Below are 26,315 nucleotides of genomic sequence, written 5' to 3'. Positions count from 1 at the left end.
CAGTCAAAAAAATGAACAGACTATTGGGAATCATTAAGAAAGGGATAGATAATAAGACAGAAAATATCATATTGCCTCTCTGTAAATCCATGGTATGCCCACATCTTGAATACTGTGTGCAGAAATGGTCGCCCCATCTCAGAAAAGTTATATTGGAATTGGAAAAGGTTCAGAAAAGGGCAACAAAAATTAGGGGTATGGAACGGCTTCCGTATGAGGAGAGATTAATAAGACTGGGACTTTTCAGCTTGGAAAAGAGATGACTAAGGGGGGATATGATAGAGGTCTATAAAATCATGAGTGGTGTGGAGAAAGTAAATAAGGAAGTGTTATTTACTCCTTCTCATAACACAAGAACTAGGGGTCATCAAATGAAAATTAATAGGTAGCAGGTTTAAAAAAAAAGGAAGTATTTCTTCACACAACACACAGTCCACCTGTGGAACTCTTTGTCAGAGGATGTTGTGAAGGCCAAGACTATAACAGGGTTCAAAAAAGAACTACATAAATTCATGGAGGACAGGTCCATCTATGGCTATTAGCCAGGATGGGCAGGGATGGTGTCCCTAGCCTGTTTGCCAGAAGCTGGGAATTTGCAACAGGGAATGGATCACTTGATAATTACCTGTTCTGTTCATTCCCTTTGGGGCACCTGGCATTGGCCATGGTTGGAAGACAGGACACTGGGCTAGACAGACCTTTGGTCTGACCCAGGATAGCCATTCTTATGTTCTTAAGCTACAAGCGGGGACTTTTTTTCTGGACCAGAAGATTACTGCGGGGGATGTTTAAATACCCATAGTGATCCTGGGAGACCTGGGTGTACGCCTTACAGCCATAGCTTATGAAACCTTACACAGGAAACCTGGACAGCAGTAAGGAGCGGTTTAACAGGCTGAGTAGGTGCCGGATAACCATGGAATGTGCTTTGGCAGATTAAAGGTGCGCTGGCGATGCCTTTGTGGCAGGTTAGACCTCAATGAGAATAATATTCCCATGGTCATAGACACATGTTGTACATTGCATAGTCTTTGTGAAGCTAAGGGTGAAAGGTTTGCTCAGGGGTGGAACACTGAGGCAGACCACTTGGCTGCTGATTTTGAGCAGCCAGATACCAGGGCTATCAGAGGGGCCCAGTGGGGGCAATTCGAATCAGCGAGACTTTGAGGCAACACTTTGAAAATGAGAACCAATAATGTATATCTCTGTGATTGGTGTTGTAATGTTACATTACATGTAGTTTTCCTAGGAAGCAATGATGACATTTAGAGCCTTAGATTCCAGTAAGCAAATGATTACACTGCCTGTATGTACTGGAAAGTGCCTGTTATCTCAATATGTAGGAAACAAAGACGAGTTATTGTTCAAAACCTTTTCTTGTTTAATAAAGCAACACCACACACACACACTCACAGGCGCACTTGGTAGGAAAGGAGGTACCATGGAAGGGCAGACTTTCAGAGCTGTGTGTATGTCCAGCTATCATTTTGAAAAGAGGGAATGAAGGGGAAACTGAGAAGACCCGGAAACCGGAAAGGACTGTGCAGGCAGAAGGTTTTCATTTGTTTTTTTAATTTTTTTTTTGGCGGGGGGGAACGCGCATATAAAAGAGTTCTTAATGTGCTGCAGGGAGGGTGGGCATGCATCTACTCAGTCTGCAGCATTATTAAGGACTTCAGCACCTGTGTTTGGTCCTCCATTACTTTAATCATCTGCTCAGTGGTGTCCTTCACAAACTTCTGATTTTCTTTTCTGTCCTGCCTTTTTGCTTCCCTCCTTGAGTTCCCTTTTCTGTGCATTGGAGAGATGCAGTACCTCCCGGAACACATCTTCTTTGCTCCGTTTTGGGCACTTTCTTATCTGGCAGAGACACTTGGCGAGTGTGTGTGTGGGGGGTGTTCCTGAAGGCCACATCTTCCAAAGCACAAGGAACAATGCACTAAAACATTTCAGTAAAATACACCTTTTGCAACATAACAATCACTTTCTCACTGACCCTTGGAAAGCACACATCTTGACAAACACCCAAAGCATGATGAATGTTGGCTGGGCGTGGTGCTCTACATGGGGAAAAAGAGCACTCTGCAAGGGTTGTGGTACAGCTGACTAGGGAAAAAATTCTCCCACACTTTTCCACAGGCAGGGATCATTATAGCAGATCTCATTGCTGAGGGTAAGCAGGGAAGTGAGGGTACATCTACTACACACTTATGGCTTCCACCCTGGTCCCTATGCTGCTCACCTGTGTGCTGCTTTGGTCCCTGCACAAGTGATTGCTGAATGGGGTGGGAAAGTTTCCGACAATGGGGAAAGGAACAAAGCATCTCTGCCAAGGAACCTTTGGCACAGGATTGCTGAGTACCTCCAGGAAACTTTCCTAGAGATCTCTCTGGACTGGGGTGGCCAACCTGTGGCTCTTCAGAAGTTACTATGTGGCTCCTTGTATAGGCACTGACTCCAAGGCTGGAGCTACAGGTGCCAACTTTCCAATGTGCCAGGGTCTGCTCGCTGCTCAACTCCCGTCTCTGCTACAGGTCGTGCCCTCACTCTACCCTACCCCTTCCTGCCCCCTCCCCTGAGCCTGCAGAGCCCTGGTTCTTCCCCCTTTTCCCCCAGAGCCTCCTGCACACCACAAAACAGCTGATCAGGAGGTGGGGGAGGGAGCAGGAGGCACTGATCGAAGGGACTGCCAGTGGGCGGGGGGTGCGGGGAGCATGGTGCGGGAGCTGATGGTGGGCTGCTGACATATTACTCTGGCTCTTTGGCAATGTACATTGGTAAATTCTGGCTCCTTCTCAGGCTCAGATTGGCCACCCCTGCTCTGGAGGATTCCCCAAATATCTCAGGGTGCATCAACACCCTATTCCTCCGTAATGATTAGATGCACGGGCAAATGTGTAGCATACAGAAACAGCCAGCCTTGTACATTTCTATACCCTGAACCCACCTCCGCACTACACAAACCACAGCCACTTACCAGGCATCTCCTTTCCTGCTTCTTGCTCGCTGGACAGCAACTGCTGAGACTGGCTAGACACCTCTGGAGTGGAGAACAGTTTCTGGTTGCCTGCCCCACCGGGAGCTCATCATTGTTGTCTAACTCCACCTCTTCATCAATGACTTTGTCCTCTGGGTTAGGTCCTCTTTCCACCACCTCCAGGCCCGCTGAAGTATCCACAGGGCTCTTGGCAGTGGAGGTGGTGTCACCACCAAGGATAGCGTCCACTTCCTTGGAGAACCAGCAAGTCTTAGGTGCAGCACCAGAGTGACGGTTTGCCTCTCTCGCCTTATGGTAGGCCTGCCTCAGCTCCTTTATCTTTGCTCTGCACTGCTGCGTGTCCAGATCATAGTCCTTTTCGCATGAAACTCAACAGATCTGCCCGTAGATATAAAAATTCCTACAGCTCAAACACAGTTGGAACTGCACAGCCTCCTCTCCCCATATACTGATCAGACCCAGCAGCTCCGCAGTGGTCCAAGCGTTTGCTGGAGATAACCTGCCACGGTCACCTGGGAAGATGTGATGAGACCTCTCCATGCTGAGCCAACAGGAAATGGAATTTCAAAAATTCCCAGGGCTTCTAAGGGGGAGGGGAGCATGGTTGTTTACCTGGCTGTAGGGCAGTGGAGTTCAAATTGCTGACTAGAGTGGTCAGATTGGGCATTACAAGACACTTCCTGGAGGCCAAGTAGAGCGATAAAATCACGCACGGTGTCTACACTGGCACTCAACAAAAATTTTGTGCAGAAAGTCTTGTGTCTCTCTCATCAGGGTGGCTTTATTTTATCAGCGAAACACGGCATTTTGCCAAAGAAAGTCACATTGCAATGTGTACGCATTCACTGTTTTGTCTATAAAAGCTGCCTTTTGTTGACAAAACTCTGTAGTGAAGACAAGGCCAAAGTCTTGTGATAAAATTTGTCACTCATTATGCAATACTTGTCAGAAGATACAGATGCACATTGTGTAAGAGGACAATGATACTTATGGATTTGGTCTCCAGGAGAAGCCCTGCAGTAGGGAATTTGATTGGAAGGAGTGCTGCTACATAACATTGCTAATACCTTGTATGGGATACACATACAGGTTGAGATTTTCCAAGCAGTGAGGGATTTAGCCACGTCTTCCATTAATCATCACCTAAACCAAATGGTCAAATTCTGCTCTTCATTACATACATTCAACCCTATTTAGTTCCACTGGCTGCACAAGTGTAACAGAGTACAGTTTCTTCCACAGTGTACATATAGTAGTGTCTCAAATTCACTGTCCTACAGAAGTCATAAAAATCACTACCCTAAATAAATTAATTGTGAAGATTTCACAAAAAGACGAAAGATTTTTTTGTATTATATTGATTTGACTACTAAACCAGACTTGACTGGCAGAAGATTTCAAAGACTCAGAAGCCACACTAATACATGGTACTAGTTTACTCTGTATTTTGGTAACATTCACATCACAAATACATCCAGGGGTCAAAATTGGAAGTGGCAGAGCAGGAAAAAAAGGTACCTCCTGATGTGAAATGTACTTTTCAGCTACGCTAGCCTCAAATTAAAATATAAACCATGAATAGGTTGCATTGAACCCCAATTAAAAGTTGTGGGAAGTTTTCCACATAAACACAGTAAAACTGTAGAAAATAGTTTGTCCCCATGTACTTAAGTACTATAATAAAGACTAAATGATTGCCTTTTAGTCTTGCTTTTTCTTTTACATCATCTTCAGAGTTTCTTCTTTTCTTTAGTTAAAAAAAATTACCCAACGTAGAGACAGTTTTCTTCCTTGAACACTTTGCAACCCAAGAATTGGTCCTGAATAGTTCCAACTAAATCATTTGCTGTTTGTATAGCAATATTGATCTATTCTAGGTATATATGCCCTCCCAATCACCCCATCATCATAGTATGTTTAAACACCTCAACAACCCTATGAGGTAAGGAAGCACTATTATTCCTGTTAAGGCTGGTGGCTTGCCTACTTTCACACAGGAAGCCTGAAACAGAGCTGTGAATTGAACTTGGGTCCCAAAGCACTGGACCATTCTTCCTCCATTAATATACCAATATAATATGTAGCTCAATTCCGATGTGACCAAATGATCATCAAAAGTCAGACAATGGACTCTCTTCAATATTCCCCAAATGAAATGAAATGCTAGGTCTGCAATAAGACTAATGTAATGTTATAAACTAGAGCTGCCTGGAAATTTTTCAACTTTTTTTTTTTAAACTGGAAAATACCAATTTGACAATCTACATGTTCTGCTGGAATTGTCAGTTTCATCCAATTGTCCAGTGGAAACCTGCCTGATTTCTTGAAAGCTCACCCACCACGCCCCTGGCAGGCTGCCTTAGACTCAGAGCCAGGCACCTGGCAATCCCAGCTGGAGCAGAGGCTCTCCAGGTTTCTAGGTTCCCCACCTTGTGCAGGATTCTTGGCAGCCCTAGGAGTTTAGGCTCCAGCTGGGGCTTCCAGAGCCTCCAGGCTCTGCAGTAGCCCACCTGGCAGGCAAGCTGTCAGGAAACAAGGCAGGTTTCCTTGCCTGACTTGTCAATCTCTAAGAAAAGCATTACCTGGAATCATACATCTATTAAACTAAGAATTGTTATAAAAGCCAAACCTGGGCCATTATGGGGGATTGATACTACACTGGCTGCCAATAATAAAGTTCCCTTTTTGACTCGGCATTATAAAGAAATTAATCAGTACACATTATATTGGCCTATTGTACAATCAGCAGTGCAGTCCATTAATAGATAGTCCTTTTTAGATAACCCACCAAGAGCTTCACACAAAACAGTATAGCAAATTTGACTGCTTTGATTTCTAGATCCCATCCACCTTTTTGCTTCGAGGGTATGAAAAACAGGAAAGTGATTTGAAGATGTCACACTGTTTCAATATATTCTCCAGATTCAACTCTAGCAAAGAGGTTACGTTGAGGACAATGAAACTGGCAGACAATCATCGGGGGCGGGGGGGCAAAAGTTATGAAAAACAATTCAGTTAAATCCCATCCCATTATAGCAGTAAAGCTGTAGGTGCCTATTTCAAAAACATCTGTTCAGTTCATTCTGAACAAATGAAATCATGTGCCCGATGCTTCTACAGTGTATTTAAAGATTATATCCCACCTCTTGTCATGTATTAGCTATTTTCAACTTCACATGAACGGATAACTATCCAGAATAGTAAGAACTGAAGCTATAATACAGGTGCTTAGGACACCCCACTTCCATTTCACTTGTCATATTTAAACACATATTGTATAAATGGCATTGAGAAAGCCACCAAGGCACTCAGATTACCTTCTCTTACACAGCAAGAACACGGGGACATCCAAGGAAATTAAAATCAATCATTTAGAACACAACCAAACTGTGAACTCCGCCACAATATGAGGAAAATAGCATAGTAGGCTCTAAGAGGACTACATATTTATATAGATAATGCATGCCCAGTTACCATAAGGTTAAACAAAGTTAGAAGAAAGGTTTCAGGATAGTGGCCACCCAATAGATGCTTGGAGTGCAGACGCAATTTCCCCCACAAGGGACACAGTTGTTCTGCTTCATTATGGGGATTTTTACACTTTTTTTCTGAAATATCTGGTCCTGGCTGCTGCTGGAGATAGGATAAGACTCCAAGTTCATTAGGTCTGATCCAGTATGGCATTTCCTATATTTTTACTCTAAAGACTGTTACAATGCAAAGTATCAAACTCTACCCTTGAAACAGATATTTGCCAAATACAGGAGTAGAAAAGTACTGTACAGCCTCCCTTCAGCATACATACATTTAATAGAGAAAAAGCCAACTCTGTTTTGATCTATATAGTGAAATTCATCCACTTATATCCTGTTCTCTCTGGGAGATTTTCCAATAGCACTATAACCTCCCTCAAAACAGCATTTACTGATCCCTTTAAATCCTCTCTTTCTGCCTCAAGCCATTACTGGTTCGATAAAAATTATGCACAGTGGGTATTTTGACAACAGGGATAAATACTGAATACTCCCAGAAGGGCAGCCTCAGTAGAAATGGAGCATTTCAAACCAGTAACTGAAGAATGGTTGACTACTGTATTACTGTTTTGCTACTGCTGAGTTTGTAAGATAGACAGACAAAAAATGATCCCTATAAGCTACCCAAGACTCCTATTAGAGAAGTATTTCAAGCTTACTAAAAAGGATCTAGTTAAATTATTCACTGAAAATGTCTATTGCTAAGTTGGCCCTTTTTGCACACTGAACCTGGTTTCTACAATTATATTAGGTAGTCACAGACTAGTATATTTGGACAAATTTCACACAAAGGCTTTGTCATAACCATAAGGGTAGCGTAAAATTCCTCCTTACCTGTAAGGGATTAAGAAGCTCTAATAACCTGGTTGGCACCTGACCAAAGGAACCAATGGGGACAAAAGATACTTTCAAATTAGGGGGGGAGGGAGGGAAGGCTTTTGTTTGTGCTCTTTGTTTACATGGTTGTTCTCTCTTGGGACTGAGAGAGCCCAGACAGAAATCCATCTTCTCCAACCCATCCTAATCCAAGTCTCCAATATTGCAATCAGTATAGGTAAACCAGGCAAGGCGGATTAGTTTATCTTTTGTTTTATGTGAATTTTCCCTGTGTTAAGGGGGAGGTTTATTCCTGTTTTCTGTAACTTTAAGGTTTTGCCCAGAGGGGGATCCTCCGTGTTTTGAATCCGAATACCCTGTAAAGTATTTTCCACCCTGATTTTACAGAGATGATTTTTACCTTTTTTTTTAAAATAAAATCCTTCTTTTAAGAACCTGACTGATTTTTCCATTGTTCCAAGACCCATGGGTTTGCGTCTTTGATCATTTTGTAACCAATTGGTTAGGATATTAGTCTCAAGCCTCCCCAGGAAAGGAGGTGTGTAAGGCTTGGGGGGATATTTTGTCTTCAAGACGTCTCCAAGTGGTCTCTTCCCTGATTCTTTGTTAAATCGCTTGGTGGTGGCAGCGTACCAGGTTTTAACCTAAGCTGGTAGAAATGAGCTTAGGGGGCTTTCATGCAGGTCCCCACATCTGTACCGTAGAGTTCAGGGTGTGGAAGGAACCTGGACATGGTGGCAGCTGTGGGATCATTTTGAACCAAAAGCACAGGCTGAAGTGGTTTTGGTTTTTTTTAAGCTGAGAGCAGCTAGAGGGTTTTCTGACTCTTTGCCTGGAAAAAGAGGTGTTTTTACAGAGGGATTTTTCTTTTCTGAGCTGGAGTTTTCTCTACCTAAAGGCAGGGTAGTTAACCTCCTGCAGGGAAATTCACAAGTTTTTTTTTTTTTCCCCTAACTCTAGAGTATAGCTAGAGTTAAGCACAAGAAAGTAGGAACATGAGTATCAGTGAAGCAGCTACTAAACTAGAGCTGGCTAGACTGGAAGCAAAAGAGAAAGAAAACGACCATAACAAACAGATGGAACTTAGACAATTAGAAATTACTGCAGAAGAGGCTGCCCACAAGAGAGCTATGGAGGCAAAAGAAAAAGAAACGGAGGAGAGGGGAAAAGAGAGGAAGCATGCACTGGAGATGGAGAAGGCAAGGGCTCAGCAGAATATACCAACCAACCCTAGCAGTCCTTCTCCAGGTACCGCTTCCAATCCCAGAAAGTTCCCCACCGACAAGGCAGATAATGATACTGAGGCCTTCTTAGAAAACTTCGAAAGGGCCTGCCTTGGGTACAGCATCTCTACAGACCAATACATGGTAGAGTTGAGACCACAGCTCAGTGGACCTTTAGCAGAGGTGGCGGCTGAAATGCCTAAGGAACACATGAACAGTTATGAACTTTTTAAAACCCAGGCGAGAGTCAGATTGGGGCTAACACCCGAGCATTCCTATCGGCAGTTCAGAGCCCTAAGGTGGAAACCAGACGTGTCATTTACCCGACATGCCTACCACATTGTGAAACATTGGGATGCCTGGATATCAGGAGCAAGTGTTAAATCTCCAGAAGATTACCCTTCCAAATGCAAATGGAGCAGTTCTTAGAGGGTGTTCCTGAGGAAAAAGAAAGATAAAAATCATCTCTGTAAAATCAGGATGGAAAATACTTTACAGGGTATTCAGATTCAAAACACAGAGGATCCCTCTCTGGGCAAAACCTTAAAGTTACAGAAAACATGAATAAACCTCCCTCTTAACACAGAGAAAATTCACATAAAACAAAAGATAAATTAATCCGCCTTGCCTGGCTTACTTATACTGATTGCAATATTGGAGACTTGGATTAGGATGGGTTGGAGAAGATGGATTTCTGTCTGGGCTCTCTCAGTCCCAAGAGAGAACAACCACGTAAACAAAGAGCACAAACAAAAGCCTTTCTCCCCTCCCCCCCACAAGATTTGAAAGTATCTTTTATCCCCATTGGTTCCTTTGGTCTGGTTCCAACCAGGTTATTTGAGCTTCTTAACCCCTTACAGGTAAGGAGGAATTTTAGGCTACCCTTATGGTTATGACACGCTTATTCATGAATTATTTGCTTTGGCAGTTCATGGTGTGTGATTGGTCATCTAAGTCACATGATACTGTTTCTGCTCCCTGATTAGATTGTCTTTTAATAAAAGCTTAACAAATGAGAAATACTAAATCTAATCCTTTAGGTATGTATCCCCCTGCTATCTGGAGGTTCCAGATGAGAACAGGTTTCTCCAGTCCTTAAGGATCTGCCTATTAATGTGGCTGAACCATGAACAGTCTATAGGAACAAGGAGCCTGACTGACATGCCCTGGGTAGCCTGCATAAGATTGAGACTGCCCAGGCATGAGTGATGGGTAGAGCTAGGCAGAAAAAGATGTTCTATTCTGCAGAGGAAATCAATATTTTGAAATCTGGTTTTGTTCAGATTTTGAATGAGAAACCAAAAATTTCAGAAGTCTCCATAAAAGGGAATCAAGCCCCAGGTCCTAGGCAGTCCATTTGGTGTGCTGCTGGGTGAGTGAGCTTGCAGGAAACCAGGCACTCTTGTGATGGAACCCTGCCTCGGTTCTGGAATTTTGTGGAAGTTGAACCATCTTGGTGAAACATTTTGATTTTGACAAATTGGCAAATTCTTATAAAAATGTTTTGGCAGAATTTTTTTGATCAGCTTTATTGCTGAGCCCAGACAGAGCGGGAGTTGTGGAGAAGAAAGTTAACTGCAGGGAGTCTGACTGCAGCAGGAGGGGACACAGCTTCTCTGATGCTCTAGAAGGGAAGGAGAGAAGCATATAGAGAGCCCAGATTCATCTCAGGTGAGCTACAAAGCCACCAAGGAGGGATGAATAAGTGGACTTTTCCATCCTCAGGAACCAGTGGTGCTCAGGGAGTGGGCATATGGCATAACTTTCCAGATGAATCATTCGTTCTGAAGTCCAAGGAAATTCAGCATTCATGTATGTTTTCATGACCACCAACCACCCACTGGAATACTTGCCAACAATGAGCAATATAACCCTATTAAAAAAACAACAATGAAACCAAGCTGCCAAACTTACAGCATCTATTCACGAATTATTTTGTAGTCTTCAGCCAGCTGTACTTATTGACTAAGCCACATTAATTCATGTCAGGAGCCAGACATCAACTAAGAGGAGAAATTTTGGAATTAAGGATCCTAACTGTATGTTTTGGAATGCTGGTGTGGTAACTTTGCAGGGCTGATGTGCAAGAGTGCGATGGTATAGTGCTCATACACCCTGGTGAACTGAGGGTTAAAGAATAGCTCTGGGCCCAGAAGGCCCTGCCCAGCCACAGCTGCTTGGCATGCTCACATTGGAGGTGGGGCTCAAAATGGAGCAGCTCAGCTCAGTCTGGGTGCACAAAGTCCTGAACTGCAAGCTCCTTCAGAGAAGCTGCTGGGGCTCCATGTGGCAGAGATCAGGCCCCACTGCTGAGCGGCCATAAGTCCTTTACCCCATGGAGACCAGGAACGATGGACTGCCACTAATAAAGGAAGACCTTTCGGAGCACAGAGAACTCCAGAAGGAATCCAGAAACAGACCAGTGGCATTGACGGAGGAACAAAAGCCAAGGTAGGAAGCGGCCCAGGCATAAGGGCACCTGTCCCTCAGCCACACAGCTCAGCTATTATTCACAGGGTCTTTAAATTTAAAGAACAACATTAAGAAATAGCTACTACATTTCAATTCATGCCACAATACTTGATGTTTTCTCTGAAGTACCTCAGATAGCATGGAGAATGGGCCAAACCCAGTAATCCTTACTCAGGCAAAACTCACACTGACATCACATAAAAGGCCACACTTCAAGACTGTTGTGTACATGTTGGCTTCAATGGAAGTTCTGCCCAGGTAAGGCCAGTAGCCATGCAGGGAACCCCTCAGGCACTGATGCCTCAGCACACTAGTGCTGTGCTACCCCATACAGCTCTCTGATCAGTTCAATCCAGCACACCAGGCAACAGTGCTCTAGTAATCTAAGATAAGTGTAGGGGGCATACTTACCCTCACCCTCTGGGAGGCCTTCATCCTCTCTTACTGAAGACAGTATAATGCACCTGCTCAGTCCCATCAGACAGTCTCTTCTGGCAAACCAGAGGAGATGGCTCCTGAAAGAAGCTGCTTCTGAGACCCCTTTAGCTACTATTCTTCCCCTTTCCTTGCTGTACACAAGGGCAGGGAGCATGAACTGAAAGAGCAAAAAGATGATTCCAGGTGCACAGAGCAGTGGGAGAGAGGAGCAGAGGACAGAAGAGTAGAGTACATGGTAGAGTTGGAAGCTGAGATCACTGAATCAACAGATGGCTCAGGAAGGATTTGAGATTAGCGAGTTACTTTCTAAACTGGGTTTCCTGAGAGATGAGAGTGACAGAACAAGTGTGAAAAGCTAAATCAGAGTGGACACAGAGGTGCTTGGGGAAGACCAAGTCAAGAGGACATTCATAAGGCAAATGTGGGAGTCGTAGCACTATTGAAAAATGAAAGATGTGAGGGGCTGGTGAGTGAGTGAGATCAAGCCATAGAAGAACATGGAGTTACGTCCGGTGTGAGCATACATGAGCACTTGGAGAAAGAGGAGAGATAGCAAAGAGTGTATTCTAATGAGGAAAAAAAATGATTAGAGTGGAAGTAAATATCTAACCTGTAACCTATCAGGGGACAGAGTGCTAATGAACATGTAGTTTTCTGCTTCCCTACAAAAATCCAGGTCTGGTTAGGAGGCATGTAACACCACAGCTAGGAGAGCCTTTGAAACCAGAGTAGAACATTTATATTAGCAATAATGTGAAGTTTAGCAGATGCTCCAGCAATGTACCAGGCTTCAGTTAAGATATACCAGGAAATTGAATGCTCAGTGCTGTAGGAGCAGATAATCTTCTAAACTCAAACCTAGCCAGTTTTCAGTCACATAGCAGCTGCATGCAGACATGACACTTGTACATTTTGAGCAGGGCACTGCAAAGGCTAAAACCAGTTCTGCCTACCACAAAAACATTTGTCCCTAAAGGCTCTTAGCGTGACAGTTCCAAAGTGTGCACAAAGCATGCTTTACATTTTTTTAAACAAAACAAAAAACACAGTCATTTTCAGACTAAGAACCTCTAGCTGTCTCACTAGCAGCACGCTGCTACTGATATGATTAAAGAAGCACACAAAATCTTTTTGATAGTTGTCAACTTGGAACCTCCCAAAACTCCAAGCTAGTTCATTGCCAAAAAGCCACAGGTATACAGACAATAAAGTAAAAAATCCAGTTGAAGAGTAAATTCAATATCCATATTAAAGTAATCTCAAATTGCACTGTATGTTCACAAATGTTTCAAATTGTTTTACTTAGTAGCAACATTTAAGTGACCATATTTTTAGAAGAGAGATCATAATCAGGGACAGTAAACAGCAGGGAGGTGCTGTAAAGGAGATACAGGTGTTTGGAATAAAAAGAGTTGCTTTTTAAATTGGGGCGGGAGGGCTCAGGGTTGAGGGGAGAGAAGGGAAGGGAGGACTTAAAACCTTCTCTTCGCAAGACAACGTGTCACTCAGATGAAACTCAGAGAAAACCAAAAACTGTTTTACGGCTGTATGATGAGTTAGTACAACAGTGGCACTCCTGCCATAGTGGAACACTGCCTGCATTTGTGTTTATTCATGCAGAACACTTAGGGCATGTCCACACTTACTGGGATCGATGCTGTGGCGATCGATGCACCGGGTGTTGATTTGGTGGGTCTAGTGAATACCCGCTAAATGGACTGCAGATCACTCTCCTGTCGATTCCAGTACCAGAATGAGAGGAATAAGGTAAATCAATGGGAGAGAGTTTCTCCCGTTGACGCAGCGCGGTGTAGATACTGCAGTAAATTGACCTAAGCTACGTTGACTCCAGCTACATTATTCACATAGCCGGAGTTGCGTAATGTAGGTCGACTTACCCCCGTAGTGTAGACAAGGCCTTAGGTAGCAGCAAAAGATGCTTGATAAATGCAAGTCATAGCATGGGGCAATTCCTTGATATGTATGCTGATTGCTGCATTGTAGTATAAAGTGTTACGGTCCCAATTCCGCTGCCCTCCCTCCCCATAAAAAATCCACACCACACCCTCTCAACAAATCATTCTTTTAGCTTAAAGCAGCAACTTAAAGCTATGGAGGCAATACAGTTAAGAAAGCTATTTTACCTGTATGATGTTCTTCAATCCAGGCCTGCAGGTACATGAAGAGGAGTAGACCTGCTACTCCAAACATCAATATAGTCACAAAGACTTGTCTCAGGTTCATGACCCTGTCAGAGGGCTGCATTTCAGCTCCTTTCAGAAAGGTGCATGATTCACTTTCCAATAGGTTCTTAATTTAGCTGTATCATCTTTAGCATCCTTTCCTTTGAGACAGCAACCTGAAATAAAAAAGCACATAAGAACTAACTATGTCTCTTAAATGGCTTTTCTTCAGGAGAACCTGTGTAAATATAAAGCATAATGGTTATGTAAGCTACTAAGCAAGGGGCACTGGCAACACTTGAGTTTATGTCCATAGTCCTAACAATTTTTCCATAATACTCACACTTCCCGAATGAATCTCAAAGACAAATCTTTTTTTTTTTTTTTTGGAGTGAAGGCAAAAATCCATTACATAAAGCCAGAGTGTTCATGCTCTGTGAATGTGCAATATGGAGAGTCAAGGGAGAGGGAGGAAATCAACCCCAAAACCTGAAGCCAAGACCAGAGACTGACACACAGCTCCCCACAATGTCATTTCATCCTCTTAGCTATAAAACTAAAGGACATAGCTCCTCCATACCAGTTGTGGAGAATGTTGGGTTACTAAATCCATGCAGTTGAGAATATTGTAGCTCCTCTTCTTGCTCCATTCCAGTCTTTTATAGACTACATAAAGCAAGTGTGAGGACCCTTTCCACAGCAAGTAAGGGATAGACTCACCCTTGCACAGCTGGTGTGCCCACAGTCCCCCATTGCAGCCCCTACCTGGAGTTTATTAGTAACTGATATACAAGGTCTTTCACTGGCCCCCCACATCAAAGCAGGGATTTCACCCTCCATCATTCAGTTATTTGAGGTCAAATGTAGCCTTCTCTAAACCAGTAAGAACCTATATCAGATTATATAACCCAGCCTGAAGTGACGAGAACTAATGGAATTTTGAATCTGGCTACTTTGCAATCATTACGAATATATGGGGGAGGGAGAAGAGAAAGAGTCTAAAAGCCTGAGTCTTGCCACCGACTTCCCTGGTAGCAGAATCAAGCCCAAAGCTTGGCTGAAAAAATCTTATTTCTTGTATGGCACAGAGCCACAGGAGAAGGAAATTGTTCCTTTAGCAACTAGCACCTGCCACTGAAAAGCTGACGTTAAGAGTTCATAAAAGTAAGGTACAAAAGGTTTTGTACAATATAAATGTAAAGCTTCTTAAAGTGCATTAGGATGTGCTGGATTCTGAAAGCAATGGAGTACAATGTAGAAGTACATGTTAAATTAGATTGCAGCGCAAATAAAAATATTCTGAAATTGAGTACAATGAAGCCCTTGTAAATGAATATCTGATAAAAGACACTTTTAGCAGACTAAATCAAAACTATAATGAAAACTTAAGCTTTCAGATGACACGAGTAACCAACTGAAGAAGTGTTTTAAATGAGAACTCTGTTAAAGGAATAAGTCTATTCCTAGTGTGTGCATGTTTGTGGAAACAAAAAAGTAGCAGGTATTTAACAAGTTATACTTGCATGACAAAAGCATTATATATGCTGTCCAGAGAAATCCAGAGCTTCATGTGTTTCACAAAAAGAAAGAGAAAATATGAACTTATTTCAATAACTCAGTGCTTGCAGACATATAAACTTTGACTTTACTTTGTATGAAAGCTTAATCTTTCACCTGGCACATTTTAGTATGGATATACCTATTGTTTATAGGAAGCTCATGTTAAATTCTAAATGTAAAGTAATGTTCAGAACTTGAAAATACAATTTCAAATATTTTTTTCCTTTAAATTCTGTGCCATTAAAATTAGGGCTGTCAATTAATCAAAGTTAATTTTTTGAGTTATTTGCGTGAGTTAACTGCCATTAAAAAAATTAATCATGATTGACCGCACTGTTAAACAATAGAATACCAACTGAAATTTATTAAATATTTTTGGATGTTTTCTACATTTTCAAATATATTGATTTCTATTACAACACAGAATACACAGAGTACAGTGCTCACTTTAAATTATTTTTTATTACAAATATTTGCACTGTAAAAATGATAAAGAAATAGTATTTTTCAATTCACCCCATACAAGTACTGTAGTGCAATCTCATAATCATGAAAGCGTAACTTACAAATGTAGATTTCTTTGGTTACATAACTGCGCTCAAAAACAAAACAATGTAAAACTTTAGCGCCTACAAGTCTACTCAGTCCTATTTCTTGTTCAGCCAATTGCTAAGACAAACAAGTTTGTTTACATTTACGGAAGACACTGCTGACTGCTTCTTATTTACAATATCACCTGAAAGTGAGAACAGGCATTTCCATAACACTTTTGTAGCCAGCGTTGCAAGGTATTTACGTGCCAGATATGCTAAACATTCATATGCCCCTTCATGCTTCGGCCACCATTCTAGAGGACATGCTTCCATGCTGCTGTTGCTTGTTAAAAAATAATGCGTTAATTAAATTAGTGACTGAACTCCTTGGGGGAGAATTGTATGTCTCCAGTTCTGTTTTACCCACATTCTGGCATATATTTCATGTTATAGCAGTCTCGCATGATGACCCAGCACATGTTCATTTTAAGAACACTTTCACAGCATATTTGACAAAACACAAAAAAGGTACTAATGTGAGATTTCTAAAGATAGGTACAGCACTCGACCAAGGTTTAAGAATCTCAAGTGCCTTCCAAAATCTGAGAGGGACGAGGTGTGGAGAATGCATTCAGAAGTCTTAAAACAGCAACACTCCATTGTGGAAACTACAGAACCCCAACTACCAAAAAAGAAAATCAGCCTTCTGTTGGTGGCATCTGACTCAGATGATGAAAATGAACAAGGGTTGGTCCGCTCTGCTTTGGATCATTATCAAGCAGAACCTGGCATCAGCATGGACACATGTATTCTGGAATGGTGGTTGAAGCATGAAGGGACATATGAATCTGTAGCGCATCTGGCATGTAAATATCTTGCGATGCCAGCTACAACAGTGCAATGAGAACACCCGTTCTCACTTTCAGGTGACATTGTAAAAAGACCTGGGCAGCATTATCTCCTGCAAATTGTAACCAAACTTGTTTATCTGAGCGATTGGCTGAAGTAGGACTGAGTGGACTTGTAGGTTCTAAAGTTTTACATTGTTTTATTTTTGAATGCGGTAATTTTTTGTACATAATTCTACATTTGTAAGTTCAACTTTCATTATAAAGAGATTGTGCTACAGTATTTATATTAGGTGAATTGAAATATACTATTTCTTTTGTTTTTTACAGTGCAAATATTTGTAATAAAAAAATAAATGTAAACTGAGTACTGGACACTTTGTAGTGTGTTCTAATTGAAATCAATATATTTGAAAATGTAGAACACATCCAAAAATATTTAAATAAGTGGTATTCTATTATTAACAGTGTGATTAACCACAGAATTAATCGTGATTAATTTTTAATCACTTGACAGCCCTAATTAAAATACAATCCTTCGTAAAGTACAATGAAAACTGCTTCCAAACCTGTTAGCTTAAATTTAAGCTATATCTCAATGTCATATTTGCCATTTTATGCATTATACCTATGAAGAACGTAGATGCCTAGACACAAGTGTGACAGACACCATTTTGAACTTATACTCTGGCTGATTTTTTTTGTATATGGCATGAAACAACTAGTTCAGACATGGAACTCTGTAGGAAGCCAATTAAGTAGCTTTATTTCATAGTATTCCTTTCTGGTTAACTAACATGCAGAGCTGTCATCTCCCGCTGTGGAAGCTATTTCCACTTCCAGCTACAGATATGGTACACTGCCTGGATATTAGTAGTCAGAAACTGGTGGAAGGAGAAACCAGTGCTCCCTCCTTTATATGCAGCATGTTTTTAGTGTGAACTGCTTCTAGAATGGTGGGGGAGGTGGGATCCAACTCCTCCATTCTTTTAACTAGGAGGCTCTTTCCATTCAACCCCTTTCCCCATGGTGCTCCTAGTGTTCTCACCTCTTCAGGCTCTTTGGGGTGGAGAGAGGGAGACCCAGAACAAGCCTACTTATTGTTGCCACTCCCTGTACCTGAACTTTAGTTACTAAAACGAATGTGCTGTATTCAGATCCATAGGATTAGCTCTAACAAACAGATAGAAGCATTCCTGCTTCATAAAGAGTTTGGATCCCTTTCTGGTTATAAGGAGAAAATGAATTCAATCACCCATAGAAAGCTGTGTTATTTGCATAACACTGATATTAGTTTGGATAAGAACTCAGAACAAAACAAGTAACATTGTTTGATGCTCAGAAACTCTGAATGTATAATGGTAAGAAAAAAACTGTTCTCTAGCAGTTACCAAACCCTGAGCTTTTTTGGAAAAGTTATTTGGGATGCATAGCTTTGTGTGTCTTACTACAATAAAGATAAACAACCTGAATACATGCACTGAATGGGAATTTCTCTCACACATAACTAAACATGTGCAGTGTTCTTGCTTCTCCTTCCAGTCTCTTTTTCTCTGATCATATGGGAGTGGCTGTAATCAAACCACTCGGGAATTAATGCAATATTTGGGGTCTACAAGAGAGACTTTATTAGGCTCCTTAGGTGAAAGTGTGCCTCCAATGTCTTGTGCTGCCAGTTCAGCCCCTTTCAGTGACACAGTTCAAGCATGTAGGAAGATACCTAGTATTACTTCTGAGGATACCAGATTAAAGTAGTCCATTAGCAAAAAAAGCAAACAGCTTGCTCTTGGCACAATTTCTGCTTTGAGGTTGTGAATTCCACAGTGTTTTCTTTAGAGAAATCTCAAGATGCACTCCCATATATTTTTTATTTGTGGAAGAAAGCTGGGGCCGGGGAGGGAAATTACACAAATTAGCATTAGTCACGGTGTGTTAGGAATATACCCATCTGACAAGAACAGTATCAATTAAAGTCAGCACAATTATCTCTTTACTGAGCGCTCACTACATGCGTTGTTTTAAATTGTGTGTGTTCATGTTTAGGCCAAGTTTCACTTCAGACAGCACAGCTCAGACTATTATGTGCACATTGAACAGAGCCGTACAGCTTCATTATACAATTTTAAAACTGCCTAGCCTGAATAATTAGTGCAATTTAGTTAACTCAATGATTTGTAATCTATATATGAAAAATCAGAGAGAGAGTTAAAATAAAGCCTCTGGGTCTACAAATCTACTGCAGAACATTTTAAGCAGCCACAGCAACATTGTGACAGATTGTCCCCTTTGGCATTAAAAACTGCAGGAGGGGAACAACTCTCTCCCCCGCCACAAAAAGGAACTCTCTGGAAGGATTACCTCAGAGATTAGTCCCCACTCCTTGTTGAGGGGATTGGAGGGTTGCTCCTCCCCTATGACAAAGCTTGCCCTAACCTCAGTAGAGCCGCCTGTGTCCCCATTCTAGCTGTAACCCCGGGTCATCTTCTATCCATAATTCCTTGACCGTGTGGCTCCAGTGGAACTATACTATCAGGGACTCCCCCTGACCTCAACTACTCCAGGCAATCTTGGGAGTGGGGGCTATAGGGTAATGTTAATGCAACTGAGAGAGACTTGCGTCCCTTTCTCCCCGAGCCAACTCCACTTTTCCCTCAGTCCAATCTGGATCTCCAAGCACAAACCCTTGGATACAAAGGTGGGGGCTCCACAAGATCCAAAAAAAGGCAGAGGGGGAAATAGGTGAGAGAGCACCATGGGAGTCCTCAAGCCCTGCTTTTCCGCAAAGGTGGGATGCGCCAAGTCTGGCTAATGGTGCTCAAATCCTGCCGGAATGCTCCAGGATGCCATCCCAGCACCCTTTTGGGGAGCCAGAGTGGGTTGTTATGGCCCTTCTGGTATTTCCATACCACCACTCCTCAAGTGCAGCACTCGCCCAGTGGTGGTGAACCCCTCCCGCACAGATCAACAGGGTCACAATCTGCCCCACTGACTTCAATAAAGGCAGTTATAGAGGAATTCCATAATAAGATTCATACCAAAAGGTTTAGACATTAGAGGCCTGGGATACATTACCACATGTTGTTCTGATCTATAAGTGATAAAGAAAGCTAGAAGAACAGAAGTGCACATATCAGTTTTCAGCACTCAACTCCAGGGCTAATCAGCAACAAGTTTTTAGTTACTGAGCTTGAAATGAGAGCTTAGAAATTTTAGTGAGCCATACTCATTAACTTTTAATATTTCAAGTTCTTTTAAGAGCTATAGTATTTGGTAACATCGTCATATTTAAGAAACCTCCCACACCATTAACATACAGTCATTTTATTTTTCCTCCCTTCAGATTTTAGGTGTAATCCAGAGAGGTACATCCCATTGCAAGATAAGCATCACCTGGTAAAATACTCTGGGCACCAGGACCCAGCAGAAATGAGGAAAAGCAGCTCCTGATGCCTCTGCCACAACTTCTAAGTAATCCCACTTCATTCAGTCCTCACCCTTTCCCTTCCCCACAAGCAAAACTCTTGTCCTGGAGCTACATGACACTTCCCAGTTCTGTCTGCACTAGAGATATCTGACACTCATATCACTTTTTTGATTTTTGATTCCTAGCATGCAAGTCCACATGAAAATCTGGTGGTAGCCAGAGCACAGAGGAGCTGAGTAACTCCTACTTTCACACCTCCCTATAACTGCCACATCACAACCCCAAAAATCAAAGTCAACACAGAGTAAAAGAAACTTAAATAGTAAACTATAGAAGTTTGGCAACACTGTCTCCTCCCATCCCCTTTCTCCTTGGTATTCTCCTGAAAGACAGAAAAGGACCAAGATTAACTGTTAGAGGTGGACACAGACACTGAGACAATCCCCTCCTGTGCATTTATTTTACTGGTCGTTGCCACAGATGTCAACCCACTACCTCAGTGGTTCCTCACACACACCTATAAACAGAAAACAGAACAGGGTCATTACTTGAAAGATACATAGTAGAGCTATCACAACCCCTCATACCATAGATGAAGCCACTTACCTCTCCACAGTCCTCCAGCACACGCTCATTTTTCCCTAGCCTTCCCCAAAGAACAGTGTGTGTCTTAGTGACTCCACTGTAGTGCTGTGGCATGCTGAGAGAACTTTCTGGGCTCCATGGATGGATGTTTCCAGCCTATTTCCTTCGCTGTATCCTAGAAACAAGGAGTTAAAAAGTTATTAGTTCAGCAACAAGAAACATAAAAAGTTACCGAAGCAATTAAAAGGACAAAGAAAAATCCAGCTCCTCACCTTTTCAACTATGGAAACTCAAAAAGGTCGTACGCCAGACTTCCAGGAACACAGGTGGGAGGAAGGTGCTGACACTCTATCATAGCAACTTCAAGTGGAAGGTCATAGCCCTAGCCCTTCATAACACATGTGGTTCCTCATACTGGACAGAGCTATTCTTATCAGTCATTGGAACAAATCAAAATTGTGAACATGTGCACTATTCACCATTGCCATTTTCCTGCTCCCAGAACGTAGCTGAGCACTCTGGGATAGATGCAATAGCCCACAGACACTGCAAAGTTTGCAGCAAGTGCTGCATGTGGACATAGTGCGCGGTGGGTAAGCAAAACAGGATACCTGATTTAAAAAAAAAACCCCAAAACACTGTGCAAGTTGCAAGACTGAAAATCTCTAGTACATGAGCTAATGCCACAGCTTCCATCTGAAGTGGTGCAGCCTTACTGCTGACTGTTTGGTTGGAAGGGGTGGGTGGGGGGAAACAAACCCATGCTTACCAAATAAGACATCCATCCACACCTCACTCCGAGTACAACCTATTCACCATTCTCCCTGCAGCCTCAGCACACTCAGCCAATCAATGCTCATGCCCGTATCTAACTTACAACCCTTTGCAGTCAGAGGACTGTGAGATGGGTGGGCTCCAGCAAGAAATCATGTCTAGTTTGGGGGCTCAGGTGAAAGAAGGCTGAGAACTAAATGTTCAGTATAAGGACAAATGGAATACATTTGAAATAAAACTTTCCGATCTGAACTGTGCAGCTCTAAGTATGCTAGAGAAATTTTCCAAAAATTCTTACCAAGTTGTCCCACCAAGACAGAGTTTAATTGACAATGCCTTCAATCAATGTTAGCAATGGCGGAAGAGTTTTAGAAAGTTTCCCTACTGTAGACTGGGCTTTTAAAAAATAAAAAATAAAAATAAAAAAGGTTCCGGCTTAAGGATTCAAATTTTAAGGGGTTCATAGATCATCATCTAGTCTGGCCTCATGTATAACAGTAATACATAAAGTAATGCCCTGAATTAGTTACTGCTTCAAGTTCAATAAGAGCATCTCTTTCTAAAAGAGCCAATCTTGATTTTAAAGTTTCCAATGATAGAGAATCCACCATGACACTTGGTGTTAATTACCCTCATTGTTCGAAATTTGCACCTTATTTCTGGTTCAACATTCAGCCATTGGACTTGTATCACTTACTTCTCCTGGAATATAAAAGTGTGGAATTTAGAGGATTTCTTTGACATATTGGATGATTTAGGCTTAAGTTTCTCACCTTCCATGCTCATTCTCCTTTTTGTGTTCTGTGGAGTCTCTTTAGCTCCAAGGTATCAATTCAGTTGCAGGCATACATTTCTCTCTAAGATCAGGATTTTTTGGGGAGGGGGGGGGCCCACAACTGCTAATTAGAGGCATTGAACTAATAGGCAGTCAAATAGAACAGGTACCTGGCAGCCATTTTGATTGCACGGGAACCCAGTGGAGAGAGAAGTATGAGGGGATGGAGAGGAAAGCAGACATCTCAACAGTTCTTCAAATTGCTAGACCAGTTGTAATACAGCCATGCCCAAATGTAACTGAAGGCATCATTTGGCTTTCAGAACCCTTATTACCGGCAATATTATATTGTGAGTAAGGAAGCCAACATAACGCCAGTTGTAATACAGCCATGCCCAAATGTAACTGAAGGCATCATTTGGCTTTCAGAACCCTTATTACCGGCAATATTATATTGTGAGTAAGGAAGCCAACATAATGTTCATAGAGCTCAGGATGAAGGGAAAAAAAATCTTTAGTTGTAAAGTTCCACATTTGATGTGGAATTTGAAACAAAAGTGGATCTTCAATTCCAAGTCACTTCAAAGAGTAGAGCTAAAAAACAAAACAAAAAAACCACACACACACACAAAACCCCTCCAATCCCTACAGCTTGAAAAATATTAAGGCTTCAAGAACACTCAGGAAATTCTAAATACAAGCATTACCAGAGCAAGCTCAGCTCAGCCCACTTGCTCATGTATTTAGCATTTTTCTATTTCACTTCCCCTTATTACAATGTAAACCTTAATACTGTTATAGCAATTATGCCTTGTTTTTAATGCACTTTAAACCACGCCATATATTGTATAGGATGAATGGTATACAGAAGGTAAACCATGTGCTCCTATTTACCCTGTCTTGGGATATGATTTTGCAGTCTCAGTTTATTATGGCACCTACCCCTTAAATGCTTCATATAGAAGGCATTCGTATTAATTAAGCAGTAAACAAACAAAAAAATCACTTCAGGAGAGAAAATTATTTGTCTCATTTCGTGAGATTTTTATTTTTCCTCTACAGGGACTATGTAAAGGAAGAGGGGCAGTAATAAGCATAGAAAGCTGTACTTCCTTCTTCAATCATGATTGGGGGAATTGGGTAGATGCTGTAAATAATCATAAAACAGCTTAATCTCTGCCTTGAAGATCTTACAGTTAAATTTATGGCAAGACACAAGGAAGTGTAATAAACAATGGGAGGGAACATGGGAGGTAGAGCAGTAATAAAGACACAGGCTTGCTTAAAAACACCTGAGGCTCCAATCCTGCAAATACTTATACAAATGCTTAATTTTAGGCAATGGGATTACCATGCGTGAAGTCAAAAACATGTTCAAACATTTGCAGGATTGGTGTTTGTGCGTATAACTAGACAGACAAAAAGCAAAATCTTTTCATAATTTCTCTACATTCAAATAGGGGTTCTTGTTTATTGATTGCAGTGAATCAAAGTGGTATTAGAATGCCAAGATGACTTGCTTTTTGCCCCACTCACTCACTTTGCTACCCAAAAAACTATACAGGTAACACTACCTTTTATTTTTGAATCCATGTCCTGAATTCTAAGTTTCTGCTGTGCAACAATATTGCCCCCCCTCCCCCCCAAAAAAGTCCATCAGTGGAAAGGTAGGAGGTTTGTACCTTTTCACTTAGCTCACTTGTCACAGAATAAAGTAACCTAGCTACAGAGTTCCTTTAACTTCTTAATGACATAATTTGTACATAACACATTGATGTCCCTTAAAACCCCCCAAAACAACAAGTTTTCCTTCTGTTCTCCTTCTCTCCCCTACCCCAAACTCACTAAAAGAGCTCATTTCCTCTTTTATTCCTGTGAAGATTTTTTTGAAGCATTTTTCATTGCTGAGTTGCCACTTGAGTGCCACTAAAATACATAATAAAAAATTAGTTACATTTAAAATGACAAGGATATACATCATTTGTATACACTGAACAAAACTGAACTCAAAAGTGGCCAAGTGATCTATAGTATTATACAACACCGGTTATGTGAAAATACCTTCTGGCTCCTTGAATGATTAAGTAGTAAGTTCACATCAAGACTTTGATCAATTGTCTCGTTTCTGAGGTACTCTCTGCATGCCTTCATTCACCGATAAAAGAGGAACACACTAGAATAAGTTACGATACAGCTCATCCAAAAACCCACTGAAGTCAGTGGAAGTTTCTCCCCAATGACCTCAAGTGAGCTTTGGATCAGGACCTAGAAGTTCAAGGGCAGCTCGTGAAAGCCAACACCCCAAAGAGATTTAAAATAAACGGATGTGAATGAACTTTTAAGACAAGAAGGAAGAAAAAGTTAGTTTAAACCTCGACAAGAAACCCTCATTCCAGCCTTGCAAAGGGACTGACTTTGCATTATAGGAGCGCTGACATTTCAGCCCCGCATCCTTTGGTACCACAGACAGAACCACCCTGGCTCTCGAGAGATCAAGAGAGGTTTTCTATGGGGGAAGAAAGAGAGATCGGAACCGCGTCCGAGCCGACCCAGAGCTCCGGGCACACCCTGGCCCCATGGCGAGCCAGCGGCAGGAGGCAGAGACGGGGTAATTTGGCTGCGAGCAGAGCCCAGGTTTAGGCAGCCCGGTGGGGAAGAACCGAGCGCGTTTCATGGATAACCGCGCAGAGACACAGTCACCTGAGCTGCGAAAGTGTCTCTTGCTCCCTCCCCGGGCAAACGCAGCCAGCAGCCCCCATACCCGCCTCCTGCGGCGGGGGGCCCTTACCGCAAGGCGAGCTGCGAGCCGCCCGGAGGTCACGGGCTCTCCGCCGCCCGGAGCTCGGGTCCCAGCGGAAACTCCCCAGCCTCCCTCTGCAGCGAGAGCTCCCGGGGCAGCGGAGGCTGGAGCCCCCGCGCGCCGAGTCAGGCCCGCCTCTGGCCGGCCACCCGCAGAGCTGCCGGAGGAAGGCGGAACCATCGCCCCCTCGCCGGACTGGGGGGCAGCCCCGCCCAGCGCCCCCGGCCCGCCTTCCCCCAGCTCCACGTGCGGGGCACTGGCCGCCTTCCCGTCCGTAGTGCTCCACTCCTACGGGCCGACTAACCCCACTGCTGCAGGGGACACGTTGCGAATTAACCCACAGAGCTACAGCTAGCGTGGCTGAAAGCCTAGAAATCATTACACAGTTCCTCACTCACGTGGCCACCGCGCCAGGTAATCAAGCGCGGAAGCCCCTAGGAAGGCGCTCCCCTAGTTGGGAGCTAGCAGTTTCCCCTGCGTCTGTGTGGTCACTTTCTCTTTCCTGTTCCCAGGCACTACCCTAGATCTGACTTTGCAAACACGGCAGCAGAAGCGGTTTGCCCTTGCTTGGAGCCTGATCCTCTTTAAAACGGCATGGAGCGACGGGGTGGGTGAGGCTAGATCTGTTATTGGACCAACTTCTGGGGGGTGAGAGAGACAAGCTTTGGGAGCCCCACAGAGTTCTTCTTCAGGTGTGGGAAAGACACACCTAGCTTCATAGCTAACTCTAAGGTGGAACAGTTGATCAGTTGCATCCCCTGAAGTAAGCTCAGAAAGCTCATGCTCAAATAAATTTGTTAGTCGCTAAGGTGCCACAAGTCCTCCTTTTCTTTTTGCGGATACAGACTAACACGGCTGCTACTCTGAAACCAGATTGTTTAGCTTAAGTAGTTAGCATTATTATAAGGGACCAGTACCCCCAGTTTCTCTCTCTGCAGCAGTAGAAGTTGGTCCAATAAGCGATAATTCCTAACCCATGTTGTCTCTCTAATCTTCTGTACAACTACACTGCATACAAAACTGCACGGAGATATTTGTTTTGGTCTGAAGTTTAAAAATAAACCTCGCCCTATAAAATCTAAACTGAAGGCCAGTTTGACCTAACAGGGACCAGCCCAGGGTTATATTCCAACAAGCCCGTTCACACAGGAAACTTGATTCCCCTGTGTGAGCCCCACTCACTCAATCAGGTTCCCTGCTGGCCAGAGTTGTCCCTGGGGTACAGCGAATCAGGGCAACCGCTCCAGGCCCCACACTTTGGGGGGGCCCAGGGGCCAGCACGTCGGTCCTGGCAGTGGTAGGTCAGTGCCAGCAGTGATGGATTTGTCACTT

At 42.8% G+C, this 26,315-nt stretch overlaps 1 protein-coding gene across 2 annotated transcripts in view; it reads right to left on the bottom strand.

Moving 5' to 3' along the window:
- Positions 1-25,298, bottom strand: part of CHST9 (carbohydrate sulfotransferase 9) — a 119,269-nt gene extending 93,971 nt beyond the window's left edge. The window contains exons 1-2 of one of the 2 annotated variants that reach the window (XM_048840514.2): positions 24,884-25,298; positions 13,646-13,860 (exon numbers count right to left, since the gene is read on the bottom strand). In XM_048840514.2, coding sequence (XP_048696471.1) covers positions 13,646-13,766 — 121 coding nt within the window. In that variant the 5' untranslated portion in view covers positions 13,767-13,860; positions 24,884-25,298. The remainder of the gene's footprint in view (positions 1-13,645; positions 13,861-24,883) is intronic. The other variant, XM_048840513.2, reaches the window with a different exon arrangement.
- Between the last annotated feature and the right edge of the window lie 1,017 nt (positions 25,299-26,315).

Source organism: Caretta caretta, chromosome 2 (assembly GCF_965140235.1).
Source record: "Caretta caretta isolate rCarCar2 chromosome 2, rCarCar1.hap1, whole genome shotgun sequence".
NCBI classification, from domain to species: domain Eukaryota; kingdom Metazoa; phylum Chordata; order Testudines; family Cheloniidae; genus Caretta; species Caretta caretta.
The sequence above is the reverse complement of the archived record's forward strand: the minus strand, read 5'-3'. Positions and strand labels throughout refer to the sequence as shown.